Source organism: Sorex araneus, chromosome 1, assembly GCF_027595985.1.
Source record: "Sorex araneus isolate mSorAra2 chromosome 1, mSorAra2.pri, whole genome shotgun sequence".
In the NCBI taxonomy this organism is placed as follows: Eukaryota; Metazoa; Chordata; class Mammalia; order Eulipotyphla; family Soricidae; genus Sorex; species Sorex araneus.
In genome coordinates, this window is record NC_073302.1 from 69,306,744 (window position 1) to 69,326,608 (window position 19,865).

General features: G+C 43.8%; 1 protein-coding gene across 1 annotated transcript in view; it reads left to right on the forward strand.

Moving 5' to 3' along the window:
- Nucleotides 1–12,093: 12,093 nt before the first annotated feature.
- The window catches only part of LOC101538484 (histone-arginine methyltransferase CARM1-like), a 306,619-nt gene continuing 298,847 nt past the window's right edge, over nucleotides 12,094–19,865 (forward strand). The window contains exon 1 of the mRNA XM_004600332.2: nucleotides 12,094–12,364. Within this exon, the coding sequence (XP_004600389.2) occupies nucleotides 12,199–12,364 (166 nt within the window). The 5' untranslated portion in view covers nucleotides 12,094–12,198. The remainder of the gene's footprint in view (nucleotides 12,365–19,865) is intronic.

Sequence of the window (19,865 nt, forward strand, 5' to 3'; positions counted from 1 at the left end):
TACAGCTAGGAAGGTGCTTGCTTTGTCCGTGGCTGACTTAAGTTCGATGAGCAGAACCACATATGGTTCCCCCACACCCTTAGCACCTCCAGGAATGATTTCTGAGCAGAGTCAGGAGTAAGCCCTGAGCACGGCTACTGTGTCTTAACCTACCCCACCGCCCCACAACCAAAAAAAAAAAAAGAGAGGAAAGAAAAAAGATAATGCAAAAAGATTAACTGGTGAAATAACTTTCTTTTATGTTGAAGAAATTGAAAAGTGTATGAGTGTTTCCAGAGCAGAAAAAAGAAAAGCCTGCTTGGATCGAGACTGGGTCTCCTCTACCCAGACCCCCCATTTTCCAGTAGCTTGGCAGCCACACCCACAAACTGCCCCCAGTGCCATGTAATCCCACCAACGGCCAAGATCCAGAGATTATAAAACAACACTCCTTGGGGCTGGAGTGATAGCACAGCGGGTAGGGTGTTTGCCTTGCATGCGGCCGACCGGGGTTCAAATCCCAGCATCCCATATGGTCCCCTGAGCACCGCCAGGGGTGATTCCTGAGTGCATGAGCCAGAGTGACCCCTGTGCATTGCTGGGTGTGACCCAAAAAGCAAAAAAAAAAAAAAAAAAAAAAAAGCTCCTAGAAGCTCACAGCCGCATTTGCAGTCCCGTGACCTCTTATAGGCCAGTTCTCCCTCCCAGAGAACCTGGCAAGGTACCAAGAGCATCCTGCCCCCACGGCAGAGCCTGGCAAGCTCCCCGTGGCATATTCAATATGCCAAATACAGTAATAATGATGGGTCTCATTCCCCTTACCCTGAAAGAGCCTCCAATGCAGCACTACTGGGAAGAATGAGTAAAGAGAGGCTGCTAAAATCTCAGGTCCAGGATGAATGGAGATGCTACTGGTGCCCGCTCAAGCAAATTGATGATCAATGGGATGACAGTGATACAGTGATACAGTGATGAGTGTTTCAGTGAATATAACTTTATGCAGTGTTTTGTAACATTCATTTTATTCTTTCTATTGCATATTCTAATAAACCAGTCAAGGACATTTTGGTTTATGGTAAACTTCTGGGAATAAAAGGTAAGTTTGTTTTGTAAACCCCTGCTTGGAGATCAAGAAAAGAACCTTGTGAGAAATCATGAATAGATCTCATATGAACACATTACCTCTCTGGAAAGAACTCCAGGCTGATGATCAACAAAGTAATTTCTTTGTCACTGACTATTGAAGGGTTCCTCTGAATTTTAATGTGGATTGGCAGGTTAATCATAATCACATTTGCTTTTCAACATGCCCCTCCCACCCTACAACCCTATTTTCAATTTTCCAGCTTGTCTTCCCAAATCTATTTTTTTTTTTTTTCTTTTTGGGTCACACCTGGCGATGCACAGGGGTTACTCCTGGCTTTTCACTCAGGAATTACCCCTGGCTGTGCTCAGGGGACCATATGGGATGCTGGGATTTGAACCTGGGTCGGCCGCGTGCAAGGCAAACGCCCTACCCGCTGTGCTATCTCTCCAGCCCCTCAAATCTATTTTTTATGTTCGCTTTCACCTCCATACAAATGGATCTGGAAATATAGCTGCTGCTTATTTATTTGTTAGTTTACAAAACATGCCAATGTGCCTCTGGGCATGAGTACAATATAAATCACAAACCATAAATAAATGACAGAACAACAAAAACAAAAACAAGTGAAAGCTGAAACACATTTTTTTGGAAAGTCTTTTTTTTTCTTATTGGGGGGAAAACAGTCAATCCTATATATGTCTCTTGTATGTGGAGCTATTTTTTTCTTCCAATAAAAAAACTCAGTGAAATAATTTTTCTCAATACCAATGATTGATTTCAGATGAGGATATATGGCTTATTTATGCTTTTGTCATCTTACTTTTCCATATAGTCTTTTATGAATAATAAGACCAGTGATAACTACTATCTACCAGTGCTTGTTATATAGCACATTTAATTTTTACAATAAAATTATAGGATCATTGTGGGTTTAGTGTAGAAGACTTGGCAGTTTCAAAGCATCAGAATAACTTGCCTGGGTTACCCAGATGAGTCATTTGGTTGGGACTAGAACCCGAATATCTCTTTCTCTCAGCCTCTCAGTATACTCTGCAGTGATTTCCTTGCTTGCAGTCCCAAACTCATGGGCTTCATTTCACTTGTTCTTGATAATCATGGGCACAGTCTTTTATCAAAAATGTTTCATCTGGTCAAGAGGCCAACAGAGACATAAATGTGAGAGAGTCCATTTCTCTTGATCTTATCCCTCATCCTGTCTCAACCACATACTAGCTGTAGAGGCAGAACTGACAGACTGCACCGCTGAGATGGAATCATTACAAGACATTGTGCCTAAGATAGGAAGCCCTGCTTGCCAAGTGAGACTTTCTTCAGGCATTAAGGGAAACTTTTGTGGATGCCTTCCCCCGCCCCCTCCCCACCCCCCAAGATTTTCCCAAGTCCTCATCTTGCCTCATTTACCTAAGTTTCACTTCTCCCTGCCAGACCTGCTCCTGGAAGGTATGAGCTTACGAGCCCAAGCACTCTCTTCAGGAAATCTGATAGTGAGGAACTTAGTTTTATCCACAATTTTCTCCACATTGGAGTTATTCCAGCAGGAATTATGTCCCCAGGGACCTCAGCAGACCTTCCTAGGCAGTCCCTGCACTCTGGTTTCCACTGGCAACTGAGGGGTGAATGAAAAAACTTTAAAGAAACACAACCCCCGTCTTCATCAGAGGGAGATGTGGTATGGCTCTTCCTTTTGACTAAGTGTTCAATTTTGAACACTTGTTTATAATAAGTCAGTTCATTTTTGAACATTTATGCATCCCTAAAGGGGTTTTATAAAGTTGTGGATGACTCATGTACATTTGTTTTTAATTAAGAAAAATATTGGGCCACTCTCTGCGGTGCTCAGGGGCTAACCTGGAGGGTCATGTGGTGGACCACATAGTGTGAGGGACTGGACTAGACTTCCAGCACACAAGGCATACGCTGAGCCAGTTGCGCTACTTCTCCAGCATCTCACACACTTTCTTTTAAGTAATTTAGGTATGATTACAATAGTGTTAAAGAATATATACAGATGTACTCCACCCCACTGTCACCAAAATGCCCGTGAGCCTTCACAACTGTCTTATGCCATCTCTATTCCAGTCTTCATTCCCCTTTTCCCTCTCCCCAACTTCTTGGTAATTGGTTTTGTAATCCAGAGCTATTTGTCATTGTCCAATACTATTTCCTTGCTTTTTCTGTATTTATAGATGTGGAAATTCATCTGGTATCCCTGATTCATGCTGTTTAGCTGATATGCCCCCCATTGGAATGAACTGTGATATTTCAACTTTCCTTATAGTTGCTCAGTATTACACAGCATATACACACCACAGCTCCCTAATGCCTTCATCTGTCATTGACTATTTGAGTTGTTTCTAAATCCTGGTTATTTTACCAAACACTGCCATGAACGTAGGGTGCATATTAAAGACTGAACACTTTTATTTTATTTATTTATTTATTTTAAGAATGAACACTTTTAAATAGACACTTTTTTTTAATGGAATCATGATTTTGAACACTTTCATATGGAGCTGTTTTTATTACCATTTTCTCATTCAGTTCGTTAATTTGCATATAGAAACACCACTGATTTTTTTTTTTGGTGTTGATTTGGTAATCTGCTACCTTGCTGTATTGATCTATTATTTATCCTCCTCCTCCCCCATCCCCACCCTTTAATTCAGGGATCACTCCTAGCAATGCTTGGGAAACCATCTATTGAAATCAAAAGCACCATATCCACTGTACTTTCTCTCCAGTCCTATTAAGATCTTTTTGTGTTTCTGAGATGTTTGTAGCAATTTCTCTCTTTTCATCTCTGATCAGATTAAGTGGGTTTTCTCTTTTTTTTCCTTTTTTTTTCCTCTTTTTTTCCCTTTAGCTTGAGGTTTGTCAGTCTTGTTTATTCTTTTGAAAAACCAGCTTTTGATTTCAATGACCCTTAGTATTGATTTCTTGATTTCTATGTCATTGACATCTGCCCTAATTTTTATTTCTTTCCTTCTACTTACTTTGGGACTTAGTTGCTCTTTTTCTAGTTTCTCAAACTGTGAGTCCCACACACACTTTAAAGCTGACATCTAAAATGTTTCAGGTTTAAATATTCACAGTGATATTATTTCCAGTTCATTATTATTATTAACTGTTAAAAATAAAAGATGACTCACTTTTTAAATGAATCCAGCAATTCTAAATTATAGGGTTATTTGATATTCATTATCATTCATTGAAAAATACAAGTTCTTTTTTTCATCAAAAAGTGTATGCATTTTTTTAATCTTTTAAAAATGTTATTTCCATTATACTTCCTCCATAGAATTTTATTCTAGTTGTAACATACTTTATGCTTAAAAATCCTCTATGCTAACTTTACCATGACTTTTAAATTTAAGAATATATAAATATAATAGCAACTTAAATGTTTTCCTCTCTTGCTTAAGGAAACTCTTGCTTATATTGTTGTACTATATTTTAAAAATAATTTTAATATTGTAAGCATGTGGTTTACAATTCTGTTCATGACAGATTTTCATGCATACAATGTTTCAATACCACATCCTCTACCAGAATTCCATAAATACCTTGTTCCAATACCACATCCTCCACCTAACCTTTCCCTGCCCTTATGACCCTCCACATGGTAAGCTCAGTTCTGTAGACCAGTTCTCAGGTTCTGTTGCCCTTGGCCATTTATTATTCCTTTAATATTTTCTTAATATCCCACATATGAAAGAGATCATTTTTCATCTGTCCCTCTCCTTCTGCCTAACTCCGCTCAGCATGATACTCTCCAATCTATCCATGTAGTAGTTAATTGCATGATTTCATCTTTTCTAATAGCCAAGTAAAACTCTGTGTGTGTGCATATGAGCACACATGCACGCATTAGTTTCTTTATCCGATTGTCTAGCCGTGTGTTTTTAGGCATTGGGTTATTTCCAGATATTAGCCATTGTGAATATTTGCAATAAACACAGCATGGAGATGTGTCTTTTTAGTACTTTTAGGGCACTTGAGGTAGATATCAGGAAGTGGAATTGTTGAGTCATATAGAAACTCAATTTTACTTTTCCTTTTTTGAGTGTTTCCCTATTGTTTTCCAAAAAACAATGAACCAGCTGACATTCCTACCAGCAGTGGAGGGGGTTTCTTTTCCTCCACGTCCATGCCAACATTGGTTGTTTTGTTCCTTATGATATGTGCCAGTCCCTCTGGTGTGAAGTGATATTCTATTGTTGTTTTAATTTGCATTTCCATGATGATAAGTGGTGCAGATAATTGCTATACTTTAAAAATAATTATAGATGAGGATCATCCATGAAGTTAAAGAGGCCTAAGCATCAACCCCTTACTGTATATTTCTGTTCCTGTTCAATGTTGCCAAAGATCACATAATAATTCATCATTAAAAATGAAGTTTACACACCTGAGTGTGCCCTCTCCCCCCAAAGAATCAACCCAAAATTATATTTAATAATTTCTTGGTTGACAGATCCATTTAGAATCCCTCAATTTCATTTAAATCAAAGCACTCAATATTATCTGTCTTTTGAAATAATCGCAGATATTTATTTTATGTTTACCTACAGCAATATTTTGAATTGTCTGTTAGTTTAGATGCTTTTATGTCAATTAACCATGCTTGGTAAAGGTAGGTTAGGATGAGGTAAAGATATTCCTTCCCTTAATAAAGTGAGCCATGGATAGGGGGGATCTGCCTCTATATTATGTGCATTTCTCAGGAAGATCAATTTTAGGAAAAGGGAAAAATGGAAACATAAGTTCTGGAAATTCAATCCTTTAAAATGTTCTATGCTGATAGGCTGTTTCTTCACGTGGTTCAGCTTGAAGACTGCAGGTTTAAGAGTAATTGTGCACTCTCTCTCTCTCTCTCTCTCTCTCTCTCTTTCTTCTCTCTATATGCACATATACTGGAGAGCCTGGCAAGCTCCCCATGGCGTATTCATATGCCAAATACTGTAACAATGACGGGTCTCATTCTCCTGACCCTGAAAGAGCCTGCACCCTTGGGAAGGGCGAGTAAAGAGAGGCTGCTAAAATCTCAGAGCTAGGATGAATGGAGACATTACTGGACCCGCTCAAGCAAATCGAGGATCAATGGGATGATAGTGAAAGTGATAGTGATATGTATATACATATATATAGGTGCATATATAGAGATAGATATAAACGCTATTCTGTAATGTTCCTGGTATTTTCATTGAAGACAGTTCTTATATTATTCAGACAATTTAGTTTATTTTCTCTTGCAACTCATCACTCTAGCACCTTGTGCCCAGTAACTCTCTAATCCCTTCTGTCAAATTACCTCCGCTCATGCCCTGAGGTATAGGAAGGGAGTCTACTACCAAGTGGTTCAGATAAGGAGCCAAAGCATTGAAATGTCATTTTCACAGGAATCTGGCAGTTACTGAGTTCTCTTTGATAAGCTCCATTATAATGCATTATTTTGCTTTACTTTATAAAACCTAGTTGACTTTTATTTTTCACAGAAGGGATGTTCTATGAAGCTGCTACTAAAACTGAATGAGCAAAAATACTGATCAATTGCTCCTAAGAGAAGTCGTGGTAGCTCCATGACTGAAATGCAAGCCTCTGGGCATAACACTTTCATTGTCATATAATATAATATGATCTTCTTTTATAGATAGTCTATAACTATTGTGTGTGTGTTTCTGTTTAACAACACCTATTTAACATTTCTACTGATTTATTAACATTGAGCTAACAGTCAACGGCAGCAAAAATAATTTTTTGGTTTTTTTCTTTTTTTTTTTTTTGGTGGGTTACTTCTGGTGATGCTCAGGGTCACTCCTGGCTCTTGACCCAGAAATTATTCCTGGCGGTGCTCTGGGAACCATATGGACGCCAGGGATGAAACCTAGGTCAGCCGTATGGAAGGCAAATGCTCTACTTGCTGGGCTGTCACTCTCTGGCCCCAGCACCAAAAGCTTTAACTGAATAAAGTTTGCCCATTTTTCCCTGTGAAATATATAAAACATTAGAAATAATTTGAGACTGTTTTAAACAAACAAAAAAAAATCACCAATTAACCACATGCAAACTGTGGAAAAACATTAAACAGGGCAAAAATTACACATGTTCCCAGTATAAAAGCTGAAGCAAAGTGGCAGAGAAGTTGACTTGTTCGGCTTCAGCTAGGAATGTATGAATCAGGTGACTTTTCATCTCCCTATCCTTGTCTGCATATGATCATGATAGTACTTGTAGCACTGACATGAGGCTAACTCACAAATACAGAATCTGTAAATTAGGATTACTTCTGTTTAATGGGTCAGATCACACTTGTCGTTTGAATTACCCTCATTAAGCATGACATACGAAGATTCATGTTGTGTAGAAATTTTTTGACTGAGATCCAGATTGTGGGGTGTGTGTGTGTGTATGTATACGTGCTTGAGTAACACACTAATAGCATGGCCACCACATGCTTAGGGAACTGTACTTTGAAACCAGGTGAAGGCAGCAGGAGGGGTCACTTGCCAGGGTCTCTCTGGGGCAATGCCTGAGGTAATGGTAAGTGAGGTCTCTACAGGATATGAGGGAGAGCTCTCCGGGTTTGAGAAGTCTCCTAGAGGCCTCAGGCTTCAGGACAGAGAGCCCCCTGTGGGAAAGGGTGGGTGCTCTCCCAGGCCAGTTCTGGTTTTCTTTGTTTCTCAGCTGTGGTCTGGTCTGTTAATGTCCTTTTGGATGCTAAAATTAAGCTGAATTTGCTCTGACATGACTCTGCAAATGATGATGGCCAGAGATCCTTCTTCATGTGTTAGGCAGGAGAGAAAATATCGACCAGGAGTGAGATATAGGGAGTCTCTTTGGGAAAGCACATATCAGGGGCTTCCCTTGTTTCTGAGAGGCTAACTCTTGAGGAGAAGTGGAAAGGACTTAGAGCATAGCCTTGGTCTCTCCAGTTTGATCACCGGAGCTGGAGGAACAGTGTACGCCCAACAGATGCTGTAGCTCAGGAGCTAAGACAGCCCAGATGCTCTCAGGCATCATCATTCTGCGGTGGACAGCAGACCCGCTTGTCTTGACACTAAGTCTCCCAATTCTTAAGAAAATTGGGGGGGGGGGGGGGGCTGGGGCGATAGTAAATCAGGTAGGGCACTTGCCTTGTACACAGCTCACCTAGGTTCTATCTCCTGCTTCCCATATGGTCCCTCGAGCATCACTAAAAGTAATTCCTGAGGGCAGAGCCAGGAGAAAGCTCTGAGCATTGCCGGGTGTGGTCCAAAAACAGACAAAAATTGGTAGCCCTGAAATAAAAAGAGGTGGAAGACAATGATGTCTTTTGGTCCCAAAAGAGAAGTTTGGAATAAACTTTATTTATTTTTATTTTTTATTTTTTTTAGATTTTAAGCTTCTGTACTTTTTATTGATATGTGATTGTATTCGAAAACTGTATTTGGTTTTTTTAAAAGTTTTTTTTAATTGAATTACCGTGAGATAGATAGATTCTCAAAGGCGCTTTTCTTTTTCTCCTCTCTGTCTCTGTCTCTGTCTGACTGTCCATCTGTCTGTCTGTCTGTCTGTCTCTCTCTCTCTCACTATATTGCATTGTGGTTTGCAATATAGTGACTGCAAGTTTATTGGAATTAACTTCCAATAAGAAGTCAAATTCAGAGGTATTCAAATGGATGATGTGAGTGAAGTTCCCTTATGTTAATACAGAAGTAATAAGAAATGATTTATGGTACTTTCCACTTGCGCTCTAAACACTGCTGGCAAGTAAATAAAACTACAAGGTGAGGTGACGGTTAAAGAAACAAATCCAAGGGTTAGTAGTGTACAAGCTTTGCATGCAGGAACCCTGGGGTTTGATTCCACACAATATGGTCCCCAGTCACAGAGTTGTAAACCTTGAGCACCATCAGGTGAGGCCCTAACAGGAAAGGAAACAAAACAAAACAAAACAGGAAGCCAAAATGCTTGAAAGAGGGGAAGTACAAGGACGAGTTTAGCTGTGTGAAGTAAGGGGGATGAGAACAAAGCTTAATCTTTGAAATATTTCAGAGCTCCCAGTTCTGGAGACTACTAAGGACCTGATTGAGCTTTATTCATTTGAAATATTAAGGAAGAACTCCACTCTTTTCTCTAAGAAGTGGTAGTAATGTGGGGGCTGGAGCCGTAGTACAACAGGCAGAGTGTTTGCCTTACATGTGGCTGACCTGCATTCCATTCTCAGCATCCCAATATGTTCCCTGAGACCAGACAGGAGTCATCCCTGAGTGCTGAAGCAGTAGTCAGCCCTGAGCACTGCTGGGTGTGGCCCAAAACCAAAATAAGCAAAGCTAAGTGGTAGAAAAAACTATTCAGGGACTTAACTTCATGGTCAGAACTATTGTAGAAGACTATTATTAGATTGTGTTTTGGGCATGCTAGCTTTAGTGCTTGAGCTTCATCATCAGTTAAAAATGGAGGTAATGGTGGTATCACTCTAGGGGTGGTCAGGAGAAGTAAATGAATTAGTATATGTTACTCGCTTCAAGTCAGGCATGCAGTAAGCCCTCTGTGTCAGAAGTTGCAATTATTACTTGCTTTGTCACCTCGGCTCCCTTCTCTCTTTGGTTGTCTGCTCACCTCTCATTCCGTGAGATGAATTGGGTAAGGATTTCCATTTCCCTGCTCCCACTTGGATATTCCTAGAATTTTCAAGATGACTTCGTGCTAGAGAAGAAGTGCACTTGCCTCTGTTTAAATAAAGATTATAAATCAGAAACTGACTGCTCCTAGCATGAGACTGAGGCCTATCTGTAAGGCAGGACTGTGTTCACCATTATTTCAGTCCCTAAATCTAGTCATGATTGAAGATTCAAGTTTCTGGTTTTGTAGTGAGTCATAGTAGTTTGATTTTTTTGCTCATGTTAGCCTACATTGGGTTTCTGTTCACTATGGTTCATTCTCTGGATTAAATTGGGGAAAAGATTGCCACTGTGTTTTCATTTTGTTCTGTTTTTGTGTTGACTTCATACCCAGCTGTGCTCAGGGCTTACTCTTGGCTCTATACTCAGGGGTCACTCCTGCCAGAGTTCATGGGACCGTCAGGGGTGCTGGGGATCAAACTCTGGTCAGCAGTGTGCAAGGCAAGTGCCCTAAACTCTGTACTATCTCTGACCCCTCCCTCCCTCCCTTCTTCCCTCCCTTCCTCCCTCCCTCCCTCCCTCCCTCCCTCCCTCCCTCCCTCCTTTCCCCTTCCTTCCTTCCTTCCTTCCTTCCTTCCTTCCTTCCTTCCTTCCTTCCTTCCTTCCTTCCTTCCTTCCTTCCTTCCTTCCTTCCTTCCTCCCTTCCTCCCTCCCTTCCTTCCCCTTCCTTCTTTCTTTCTTTCTTTCTTTCTTTCTTTCTTTCTTTCTTTCTTTCTTTCTTTCTTTCTTTCTTTCTTTCTTTCTTTCTTTCTTTCTTTCTTTCTTTCTTTCTTTCTTCCTTTTTTTTTCTGTCTGTAACAGAACTTCAGGTTTCTTGCAAGATTCTGGAAAAACTAAGATCAAGCTTAGGAGTCTGTAGAGGTATTTTAGGAGTCATTTTCAGTCTATTAATTTTTTGCAAAAAAATTAATAAACTTAATAAAATTTTAAAAAATTAATAACATACTCCCACCCCAATTTTACTTTCCAGTTAACAGTCAACAGCATATGACTGCTGAACAGAATTCTCTGACAGGACAAAAAGGCCCAAGAGCTACTTTGGGCTCAGATGACTGAGGGCCATCTAGCCAGAGCTTGGGTGAGAGGAAAGGAGTGGGGAGGGCAGGAAAATGCTTTGAGGTGGCACAGGCAGGAGGCCCATGTTACACTGAAGAGTGGGGATGGGCAGGGGCAGGATGCCAGGTTCACCAAAACCCTCTCAAAGACTCAGACTCTTTCAAGACTGATTTCTCAAGAGTTTCTAGGGCACACATCAAAGCTATGAAGCAGTGGGAAGTAAGAACGGGATCAAAGGAAGAGCAGGATGCTCTGATGACAGAGAGGGACTGGAGGAAGAGAAGGAAGTTTAGAGAAGCCTCTCTAGGAAGGAAATAAAGAGAGCGGGGACGGGAGAGGGACCTGGACAGGACACCAGGGAGAGCGAGAGAGGGGGAGGAAGACTAAGGAGATTTAGCAGAACAACGCAGTTGGAAGCCCAACTGAAGTTGCAAACCCCAGTATCTCTCGAAAAGCTTGTTCTCTTAAACTCACCCTGGTGAGCTCTGACCTCATGGAACAGGGATTGATTTAAAATCCCGGTTTCCCCTCCGCAGTCCTTACTGTCCGGACGTCACAGACAGAGGACACCAGAAGTTGGTTCAGAATCTGTAGATACGCACACGATTGTGGGTGTGCAACAAAAACCCTAAAACGAAGTCATTGCGTATTCGGCCATTCCCCTGCAGCCCTCCGAGTCCTCTGCGCTGAAGATGAACCTTGTGATTTGGCTGCCCAAGGCTTGGAGCTTGGCCCTTGGACACCGGAGCTAACTGCTCAGGCCAGAGAGATTCTCTGGCCAGGTAATTATTTGGGCCCAAAAGGTCCGGTTCTTCCTCTCCCAAGGCCATGGAAATGGCTCGTGAATCCTGTAGTCAGTCGGTTTCCCACCGACTTGACATGCCCCTCGGAAGCCGGCCAGTTGCCCAGGGTGCCCAGGTGCCCAGGTGCCCAGCGCCCCGCTGCTGCCGTCCCGCCTATGACAAAGGAGCTGGGTACCCGGGAGGGTGGCGCCAGAAGCCACAACACCTCCAGCTCCCCCAGCAAAAGTGCCGGGCCGGGGCCCCTCCAGGCCAGCACCCAGGCCGCTCTGCGGGTCGGGCGGACAGCAGGTGTCACCCTTCTGCTTCCCAAACCCCGAGCGCCTCCAGGTGCCTCGCGCGCGCCCCAAACTTGAGTGCGGAGAGCGGCCGCCGGAGAAGGTGGCGGCGCCCCAGAGCACGTCAGCAGCGCGCTCGTGGGGGGCACGCGTTCCGGGGGTCCCGGGAGGGGGGCGTGGACACGGAGGGCGGCGCGCGTCCAGCAGAGGCCAGCGACCCACCGCCGCGGCTGCTCACCGAGCTGAGTGCGGCGGGGAGGGTGGTGGTTAGCGCTCCCGGGTCCCCGAGGCGCCGCGGGGGGCGCGCGCGCACCATGGCTGCACCCCGCGGCCCCGCGGCCCAGCGCCACCGCGTGCAACTGCGCTTCGTGACGGAGGAGCAGCTTTTCGGGCCGGGGCCGCTGTCGCCCCCCGACTCGAACCCTCTGCTTCTGGAGGTGCGCCCGGCTGGGGAGGAGGCCGCCGCGACTGTGACTGACGGTGAAGTACCGGGCGCGGGGACGCGGGGAAGTTTGAGGGCCTCTGCGCGTCGGGGGGTTCGGCTGGGCGTCGGGGTGCGGTGCGGGGTGCGCACCGCGGGTGTCTCTGAGCAGGTGTGCACCACCAACGTCGCCCCCACCCCCACCCCTGCAGTGGCTGGCGGAGGGGATGCGCGGGGGAAGCCCCGAGCTGCGTCTTGGCTGTGCTCGGAGGAGTGGGGAGGACCAGGCGGGCGCTCTCGGAGCACTAGTCGGGGCAGTCACTTGGACGGGCCGGGGGCGAGGCGCCAGGTGGTCCTGCCCGGCGCCTTCTCGTCAGCCAGAGGAGCGGGGCGGGCCCCCACGTGGCCGGCCTTCCACGCGCGTGCGTGCTTCTCGGCCCCGCGCCCCTCGCGCCCACGCTCCCCGCCGGGCGGGCGCAACTCGGAAATCTGGGGAGATCTGGAATGGGGTGGGTGCAGACAGTCCGCGAGCAATGGGCCCCGGCAGTGCGGCGCCCACTTGGAGTTTTGACTCAAATGATGACCTGTCCCGAGGACATGCCGGAGCGGCCCATTGGGATTCCCAAACTGTGGATGTGTTAAAGAAACGATTCCAGTTTGGGTGCGGGGGCGAGGGGAGCGGTCTTGGACTTTTGAGGGGAAATCGAGGAATCCTTTAGGCAGACAAATCTTTGCATGTAAATCCAAGGAGCTCTTCCTCCTCTCTGCAACTTAACAAATTCGAGCAAGTGTAGCGAGCAGAGTCTGCGAAGAGACTGCGTTTGCTCGGACCCTCATAACAAAGTTTCTGAGCAGAGTTTAAAACCATTCTGGGCTGCGCGAGTACACTCTGCGGCTCAGTGCGAAGTAGAATATTCGTTCGCTTCTGCATTCAAAGCCTTAGAACAGTTTCAGGCACTTCGTAGACACTCCTCTGTGCTTGTGATATTAAATCAAAAACCTTTAAAATAATGTCTTTGCAGAGTTAAGGCTTGCTTGGGAAGAGATTAAAAATTTGGTTCAGGGGTCAGAGATAGTCCATTGGCTGGGGTGTTTGCCTTCTCGCCATGTATGCTGCCAACTTGGGTTGGGTTCTTCCAACCATTGCCAGGAGTGATCTCTGAGCCCAGAACCAAGAGCGAGCCCTGAACACTGCCAGGTGGGGTCCCCAAACAAAAGCCAACTCAGCAATTTATCGGATGTCTTTGGGAAAGAGAAGTCGCTTTCAGGGTTTCCCCTCGGGAATTCTGGGCGTTGAGGTGCCGTGAAAAGAGGGCATTATGCCACCTGGTAGCCGTTTAATCTGTAGCAGACATGTAGCAAACAAAAGAACAGATTTGAGGCATTATTTGGTATCCTAGGCATCTCTTTTTGCACAAATACCTGTTAAGAGAAAAAGATAAATCTAAATTCCAAGGTGATTGAAACCATACAATCCTCAATGCTCCTATAGAAAGCAATGAGCCTCCCTCAAAGCAGGGAATTGAATGTGGAGATGAGCTCTATGGTAAGGATTAGACCAGAAAAGTGGAACTGGAAAGAATAATTAAAGTTATGACAGGGGACTGTCATGAAATTTTGATTCAGTTCCTTGGGAAAACTCACTAACAAGCATGGAATTCTCTTGCGACAGCTTGAGTCCTGAATTGTGTTCTGTATATGAATACAGTTATTAACACTTGATACACTTTTATGGACAACTTCTGGAGAGAAACTACCATTATGTTTTCCTTTTTTTTTTTTTTTTTTTGCTTTTTGGGTCACACCCGGCGATGCACAGGGGTTACTCCTGGCTCTTCACTCAGGAATTACTACTGGCGGTGCTCAGGGGACCATATGGGATGCTGGGATTTGAACCCGGGTCGGCCACATGCAAGGCAAATGCCCTACCCCCTGTGCTATTGCTCCAGCCCCTTTTTTCCCCCTTTTTAATAAGATATCTTTGATGTATTACTGTGTGACTTCTAAAGTGGATAGCCATTAATTTGATACTTTGAATATACTGTAAATCAATTGCCTTTATATTGATATTTTGTACCTTTCAGATTACATAATTATCTTCTGGTTGGGATAATTAAATTTAACCCCTCACAAGATGGATAATTTCAGTATAATATTACTCTCATTCATTATCCTTTACACTTTTATGTATCTATGATTTACCAGTTGTTACAAATTTGTACTCTTACCTCCCTCCTCTCACCCATCTTGTAACCACCATTTAGCTCTGTTATATGAGTTACTTTTTCATGGATGCATAGTATTCCACACTATCTCCAGGCTACATATATCACAATTTAAAATCCATTATTTTTGGGTTTTCTTTTGGGGGGGGTGGCTACACCAGGTGATGCTCAGAGATTTCTTCTGATTCTGTACTCAGGGACCACTTCTGGCAGGCTTGGGGAATGATATGGGTGCCAGGGATTGAACCTGGATTGACTGGCAAGGCAAGTACCCTGCCCACTGTACTATCACTCCAAACCCTGCTGTGATATCTTGACAGTTGTAATACTGTAGGAAACATGAGACTGAACATATAGTTTCAGAATCTCTGGCAGAAGAATGCAGTAAAAAATGATCCCTAATGCACCATAGATGGAAGTCACTGGTACTAATATTGGTGGACTCCACAGGTGGCTTATGTGAAGCGCGAGGAGAAAGGTAGTCACTTTCTCCCTATTTGCCCCTGTCTTGTCTCGTCTTGTCTCGTCTTGCAGAAAAGAATTTCAGAAGTAGACGAACAGTGAAGTAAAATGGATTTTATTTGGAGATTTTTGAAGGGGAGGAGGAAGAGAAAAGTGGGAGAGAGATGGTCAAGAGAGAGCACGGGCTTCCCCAGAGATGGAAAAGCCCCTACACACATCCCACCATTAGATGGGAAAGTACACATCTCAAGAGGGAAGATGCAGGCAACACATGTTCTTGGGTACCACATGTGCTCAGCCATGTGGGCTCCCTTCCTTTTGTTCAAGGTGGCCTTTAATGGGTTTTTCCAAGCCGCCCCCATGTGGGGCTTTCTAGCTAGATAAGAGTCTCTTGCTAGGGTTGTTGCTAAGTAGGTAGAGTTCAGAGTGGTCATCTTTAAAACTCCTTTTCTTGACCTTTGCTCCTGATGGATCTTCTCTCAGAGAGTCCAGCCTTCTCTGGTCTGGGCTTGATGTGGGTTAATCAGATTAAAGGAAGGAATTGAGGGTTCTCTAGTAATTTACTTCAGGCTCTTTCTGTAGGGAGGGGTCCAGTTCTCCTCAGGGTCCACTGCTGAAGAAGGTCTTATCAGGACTTACTTTCTGTATCCACAAGGTGGGTCAGACTTAGGACTGGTGGCTTTTACCTCCCAGAAAATTCATGGAGGTAGGGGGGTGGGCCCTTCCATAACCTACCTGCCTACATCAGTGCAACTATTATGGAAACAATATGGTGATTCTTCAAAAAATTAAAAACAGTTTTAGATAACCTAGCAATTCCACTTCCAGGTTTGTACCCAATGTGTTTTTAAAGTAGCTCTTTTATTGTTTCACAAACTAGATCCTAGTGCCTGATGACTTTGTATTTGAGGGATCACACCTGGCAGTGCTCAGGGCTTACTCCTGGCTCTACACTCAGAGATCACTTCTGGTGGGGTTTGGGGAACCCTATGGAGTACTAGGGATTGAAGCCAGGTTTTCTGCATTCAAGATAAGCTCATTACCTGCTGTAATCATTCCGGCCCCTGAAAATGTGAATTCAATCAAATGTTTGTCTTTATCGCATATTTATAGAAAAGTGGAGGTGCATCAAAGTAAATGGATATGGTGATGATTATCATGGAAAATATACCCTTATTACTCCATTTCCAAGAGGAGGGGGCACACGGCACTATGGGGAGATTTCAGGGTAAAACCCCCATGTCAGTTGTTGAGTTCAAACTGGTGGCTGAAACCCTCCTACCCAGGCCCACCAATAAGTTACTGACAATGATGGAACAAGAATGAAAAAACGGGGTCACGGGCTGGTTTGTAATCAATGACCGTTTATTTAATTCTGTTTTACTTCTCTCTTATAGTATAGTTATATAGAAATCTTAAAGGGTTTGGTAAACATAGGTAGGGTTGAGCATTATAATAACAATAAATAGAATTTCAGGGGAAGTTTTCTAAGAGATTAACTCAAGGACAAAATCTCATCTGGGGGTTTAGCACTCTAGATAACTAGGGATCTGCTAAAGGGTGTGATTCCATCTAAGGGCTATCGCTTTCTCCTTCCTTAACTAGTAATCCATTTATTTCTAGTCATTTTGTATGAACACAGTAAGAGATATATTAAGCTTAAAGGTTGGCTCTTCCTGGGGACTTCTCACTATGTATCCTAGACTACAGTCCTCAGACCAGATTAGTTTTTCCTAACTCCAAGAGGGTCCATCAGTTACTTCTTTTTGGGTCATGATAGAGTTTGTTCCATGACTGTATTCTTAACTTAAATTATAATTTTTTGTGGGCTGGAGTGATAGCACAGTGGGTAGGGTGTTTGTCTTGCACATGGCTGACGGGTTTTGATTTCTCTGTCCCTCTCGGTGAGCCTGGCAAGCTACTGAGAGTGTCCCGCCCACACAGCAGAGCCTGGCAAGCTACCCATGGTGTATTCGATATGCCAAAAACAGTAACAAGTAAACAAGTAAACAAGTCTCACAATGGAGACATTATTGCTGCCCACTTGAGCAAATTGATGAACAATGGGACAATGGTGCTACAGTGCTATGGTGCTTGTCACTTTTCAATACCAAGGTAGCTTACAGCTTGACCTGGGTCCATCTAAGTCCCTCATTGGGATCCTCCTTTTGGGGGTGTTGGGAAGTAATGGCAACTGAAGCTTATGTCAAGTATGATGGATGCCCACAAGTAAATATTATTCAGAGTCAATTAACTCCCATCTTATAAAAGGATAGCATCAACTGTCTCCCTGTGTACACAAAACAGACAGTACTAGACCATGCAAAGGACATAAAGGAAGAGAAAAGCAATATAGGATTATTAGTGTCTAATGGAATTGGGTGTGCCTTGGGGGCACTGTTAGTGGGAGTAACTCAATAAACCTAAACTCCCTGAGGAAGACAAAGCACAAACCAATGTTATACAACAGTCAGTCAGAGCACAGAAGGGAGCTATGTGTGGGCAAGAGTCTTTTCTGCAGTTTTGGATCAAAAGAACCTGTGAGGCAGATATGCCGGCTAGTAGAAGCATTGTAACAGATGGTCCACTGAACGGGCTGTGGCCGTCCCTAACTGTCTGGTACTTGCTCTGGAATGGTAAGGCTGGTAGATAGAAGCCAGGGCTATCACTAAGTCAGTGAAGGAGGGGATGGCAGTGTGGAGATTGGATTGATTGCTTCCCATTTGGAAAGCACACCGGCTGGGGAGTGGTTTCCTCTAGGAACAGACTGACAAGAGAGAGCAAACACTGGGGGGGGGGGTCATTTTGGGGGATTAGCGAAAGGCTCCCAGCGTCAAAGCATCAAAATATTGAGATGAAAGACATGGTTAATACACGAGACAATTAGGGTATAAGGTAATTGGTAGTATAAAGTGGGAGCATGTGTAGGATGAGCTTGTGGATAAGGCCTTGACTCTAGGAGGAGGAAAATATTTTTTGAAGTTGCAATGTATGCAAGGGGAAACAAAAATGGGGGTGGAGGTTGACTCTACCTCTCAAAGAATTTGGTGAGGGGCTGTCCTGGAGGGACAGTGCAGAGATTTCTATATGGGACAGAGGCCAAAGGGAGAGAGAACATTCTTCCCTTTCTTGGTTTGGAATTATTTTTTAATTAATCTGGAAGAGTTAGGAATATATATACACATACTATGTATACACACAGTATCACACCCACAATCACAATATCCCGTTAATCACCGATTTCTCAGGCGGGCTCAGTAACATCTCATTTCATCCTTTCCCTGAGATCTTAGAAGTCTATCTTGACTTGGCCCTCCTAAGGATGTTGCACTGGGGGCTCTTCAGGGTCAGGGGAATGAGATCCATCTTGTTACTGGATTTTGCATATGAATACACCATGGAAAGCTTGCAAGGCTGTCCCATGTGGTCAGGAAACTCTCAGAAGATTGCCAGTTTCTCCTAGAGGGAGAAGTAGGCTAAAGATATTGCGGGGTCGCTTCTGAGAGCTTGTTTTTATGTCTTTCTCTGGATGTTGGCCATTGATGGGATTACACACACTGGGTTCCTCTGCCGGTACCTTCATGCATGAGGCCTGTCCGAACGTGTAGAGAGGAACCTCCAGCATGGCTGTAGCTAGGTTCCGGTGGTCTTCGGCCACTGGGAGCTCTGCTTGGAGTGGGGAGGGAAGCTGGACCCCATCCCCTCCGAGGGGCCCCGGGGAAGACAGCAGGCGTGTGGGCAAAAGACTCTCTGCATCACTCTTTTCTGAGAGCTTGCCTTTAAGTCTCTCTCTGGATGTTGGCCGTTGATGGGATTACACACACCTGGGTTCTTCTGCCGGTACCTTCATGCATGAGGCCTGTCTGAACGTGTAGAGAGGAGCCTCCAGCACACAGTATATATATAGTATATATGTATGTATATGTGTATATACACATATACATACATATATACATATATACATGCACTATAATATATACATGCACTATATATGTGTAAAATATATATTCCTAAGCTGCATAGATAATCAGGTTTAAAATGCAGTGGTTTTTGTCCCCAGGGCATTCTGAAAGGCCGCTTGTTTTTGTTCCCTGGTGGTTGCTCATCTCATTAGATGGGCAAAAATGAGCAGAAGAGAAGTCAGAGAAAAATATCTTTGGTATCACATGGGAGTAGTAATCTTGCTTCATTAACTTCTGTGATAACAGAGGTAGTCTGCTGCTTATGGGCTGGATCTTGAAATCAGTTGCCTGAGAAGCATATAAACTTCATTGTTTTTTATTCAACAAAATGTTATTGAACACTTATAGTGTACTAATCACTGTGCCGGCAGCAAGTCAGCTGAATAAAGACCAGTATTTATGGAACTAATATGAACTAATATTTTCTTAGGGAAGACAATGGCCAAAGACAGAGAAAGATGATTTCAGATAAAGATAAATATTTCTTATACTGGTGGGAGAAATGAATCCCAAATTTATAAAGGAAAGAAAGGAAAGAATCCCAAAACAGAGACATCAGAGGGAGGCCAGTTACAGAGTATGGCCAGGGATGGCTTCTGTGTGTGATGAAATTTGATCTGAGGCAAGAAGGATGAAAGAAGCCAGCTAAGCAAAGAATTGGAGGAAAAATATAGGAGAAGGCAATGGAGAAAGGCCCAAGGCAAGAAGTTGATATGTTTGAGATAGCCGGAAGAGCTGATGCTTGTTAAGAGAAATGGAGGGGGGGGGGGACTGTGGAGTTGCAGTTCCTGTTCTCATTATTACTGAAGCATAGCAAGCTACCTGAAAGCTTGGTGACTTAAAAATAACAATTTTCTAGTGTTCTCCAACTCTGTGGGTTAGGAAACAAGCAGAACTTGGGGAGATGATTC